The 2,681-nt window shown below is 54.9% G+C and overlaps 1 protein-coding gene across 1 annotated transcript in view; it reads left to right on the top strand.

Moving 5' to 3' along the window:
* LOC103805388 (ribonuclease P protein subunit p25-like) overlaps nucleotides 1–293 on the top strand; it is a 628-nt gene extending 335 nt beyond the window's left edge. Inside the window, exon 2 of the mRNA XM_009078038.1 lies at nucleotides 9–293. Coding sequence (XP_009076286.1) covers nucleotides 9–293 — 285 coding nt within the window. The remainder of the gene's footprint in view (nucleotides 1–8) is intronic.
* Nucleotides 294–2,681: the final 2,388 nt, after the last annotated feature.

The following is a 2,681-nucleotide window of genomic DNA, read 5'->3' as shown; positions in this document are numbered from 1 at the left end:
TCTGGGAGAGCCAGGAGCCATCTGACGGCCCCGCACAGAACCTGACCGTCCACAAGAACGTCCCTTCCATCTGCATTCTGCTCTCCAGAGACCCCCTGGATCCCACCCAGACAGGCTACCAGCCCCCGGAGCCACTGGATGAGGCGGGAGAGGACGCGGCAGGCTCCTCTGCCAAGGGGCTGAAGCGCTTGCTGCCACCTCCCTGCGAGGAGCTGCTGCCCAAGAAGCTGCAGGTACAGGTGAATGACAGCCCAAGGGGCTCGGGGAGCACCCATGGCCAGCAGGACCATTGAGCCACCACATCCCACCCGACCACGCCGAGAACAGGGCAGGAATACCACTCATCCCGGGGCAGCTGTCCCACCCCTGTGGGCTGCTGGGGGGGCCTCGTCCCCAGGCTGGGGTTGAGGGCTAAAGGGTTAAGCTCTTACTCATGGACTGAAGCAGGACAAGATGTGAGGGGAGATGCTGACCCCTAATTCAGCCACATCCTGCAGCGACTCCCATGGAACCAGTGCTGGGATCACCACTGCTCCCTCATCCATCAGGAGAGATGGTTTTGCCCCAAGCTCGGAATAAAAGCTTCATTATCAAACCTGCTGCCAAGGAGCTGTCAGGGTGGTTAATGCCAGGCTCGGTGTCCCGTGGGGATGTGATTCATCCCAAGGAAACAGCCTTTGGGCTGTCCCTGCCTGTCTATGGGACAGCACAAGGGAATAAACCAACCTCCTCCTCCTTCCCGCATCAGATATTCCGGTGTGTGTTCTCCTGGAGGGACTGGAGCTGGGGGCAGTGGGAAGGGTGGGTGCTGATTGGGGCTGGATGTGGTGCCTGGCATAGGATAGGCAGTTCTGGGATCATGGCTTGGCTGCTGGGAAAGCCTTTGGGAGCAAAATCCCTGCTTCTTCCAGGGGGAAAAGGGAAATTAATGGGAAATAAAAGCTCTCTGGAAATAACAGTTGAGATATGCCTAGGGGAAAGCAAGGAGATCATCCTGGCTGCTGACCATAGCATGGATCAGCACAGCAAGGGCTGCTGCTGACTGGGACAAGGGGATCCCAGACAAACCCCTTGGCAGAGTAGGATCAGGGTCTCCTGGGGGAATTCCAGCTGCTCCAGCAGGCACTGGGCGATTTGGGGATGGGTTATGCGATGCCAAGCAAGCCCTGATCCACCTGGTTCCCCTGAACCAGCGCCCAGAGGCTCCGTGGGGTGAATTAATGAGTATCAATGAGCAAACCCTTTCCAAACCCCAGCCAGGAGCGAGCTGTGGCTGCAGCCCTTATCTCCCAGCTTCACTCCTCTCTTCAGGGAGAGCAGCCATCCCTTGTCTGCCAAGGGCTTGCTTGGCTGAGGGCAGGAGTGGAAGGGGATGAGGAGGAGGAGGAGGAGAAAAAGAAGAGGGTCTGTTCCATCCAGCAATGACCTTGTTGTCTCCCTGAGCAGCTGCTCCTCAGGCCAGAGGCTCAGCCTGCCTGAGGCTCAGTGTGCCTGCCCTGCTGCAGTTCCATTCCCTTCACTTGGACATTCATTTCCAGTGGTTCTTTTTGGGGTTTTGTTGAATTATTATTTTTGGTGGGTTTGGGGCTAGCAAAGCTCTGGGCTCTGTCCCATCCAGCCTCCAATCTCCAGTGTAGGCACCATTCAGGTTCAACCCTCTGCCCCAAGCACCAGCTATGAGCTCCTACCCCAAACGCACTACACAACATTAATTAAGAACTCCTAATGAATAAAACCCTCTGTAAACACTCTGATTAGAGTCTAAAAGCTGTGGCAGCTATGCAGAGAGCTGACAGCCCTTCATCTCTGCTGCTGTTGCCTCACATTGCTCCCAGCAAGGAGAGTGGGGAGGGGAAAACCATAAAAATCACTTATTTCTTCTTATTTTGTTAATGTACAAAATAGTTTTAATTGATTTTATAGGCAGGTGGTTTCCAGTCTTGGAGGCACGACTGGGAATTTCACACTTCGCTGGCTGTGGGCTGAGGGTTTTCTGTGTAAGAAGATGAGTAAAAAATATGAATGAAAATAACAGCAAAAAATCCCAAACCAAAACCAAGAATTTAAACCAGATCATGACATCTGGACCCAGAGGGGATGTGGGTTTGTGCAGCACTGCTGAAGCACAGTCCCAGGGATGGTTTTGGGGTGGGTTTGTGCCAGGCTGAGCCTTCCCCTCACAGGGATGGAGTGGGAGAATGTCCATGGGCATTCCCTGAGGGGGCTGTGCCAGGGGAGGGTTAGGCTGGATATAAGGGAAAGGTTCCTCACTCAGAGGTGTTTGGACACTGGTGCAGGTTTATGTTGGTATTAGGGAAAGGCTCCTCATTCAAGAGAGCATTTGGGCACTGGAACAGCTCCCCAGGGCAGTGGTCACATCCCAGCCTGACAGAGCTCAAAGAGGCTTTGGCCAACACTCTCAGGCACAGAGTGGGATCATTAGAGCTGTGCAGGGTCAGCAGTTGCACTGATCCCTATGGGTTCCTTCCAGCTTGGGATACTCAGTGACTCTGAGGCTGCAGCGTGGCCACGAGTGTGCGGGGTGGGCTGAGGGGCGAAACTACAACAGAATCGATCCCGAACTCCTCAGAACGGGGACTGAGCCGTTCCAAAGGGACACCAGAGCCCTCAGAGCGCAGACAGAGACACTCAGCCCAGCGCTCTGCTGAGGCACAGCCGCC

Source organism: Acanthisitta chloris, unplaced genomic scaffold (genome assembly GCF_000695815.1).
Source record: "Acanthisitta chloris isolate BGI_N310 unplaced genomic scaffold, ASM69581v1 scaffold21627, whole genome shotgun sequence".
Taxonomy (NCBI): Eukaryota; Metazoa; Chordata; class Aves; order Passeriformes; family Acanthisittidae; genus Acanthisitta; species Acanthisitta chloris.
This window is presented reverse-complemented; position numbering and strand designations above follow the sequence as displayed.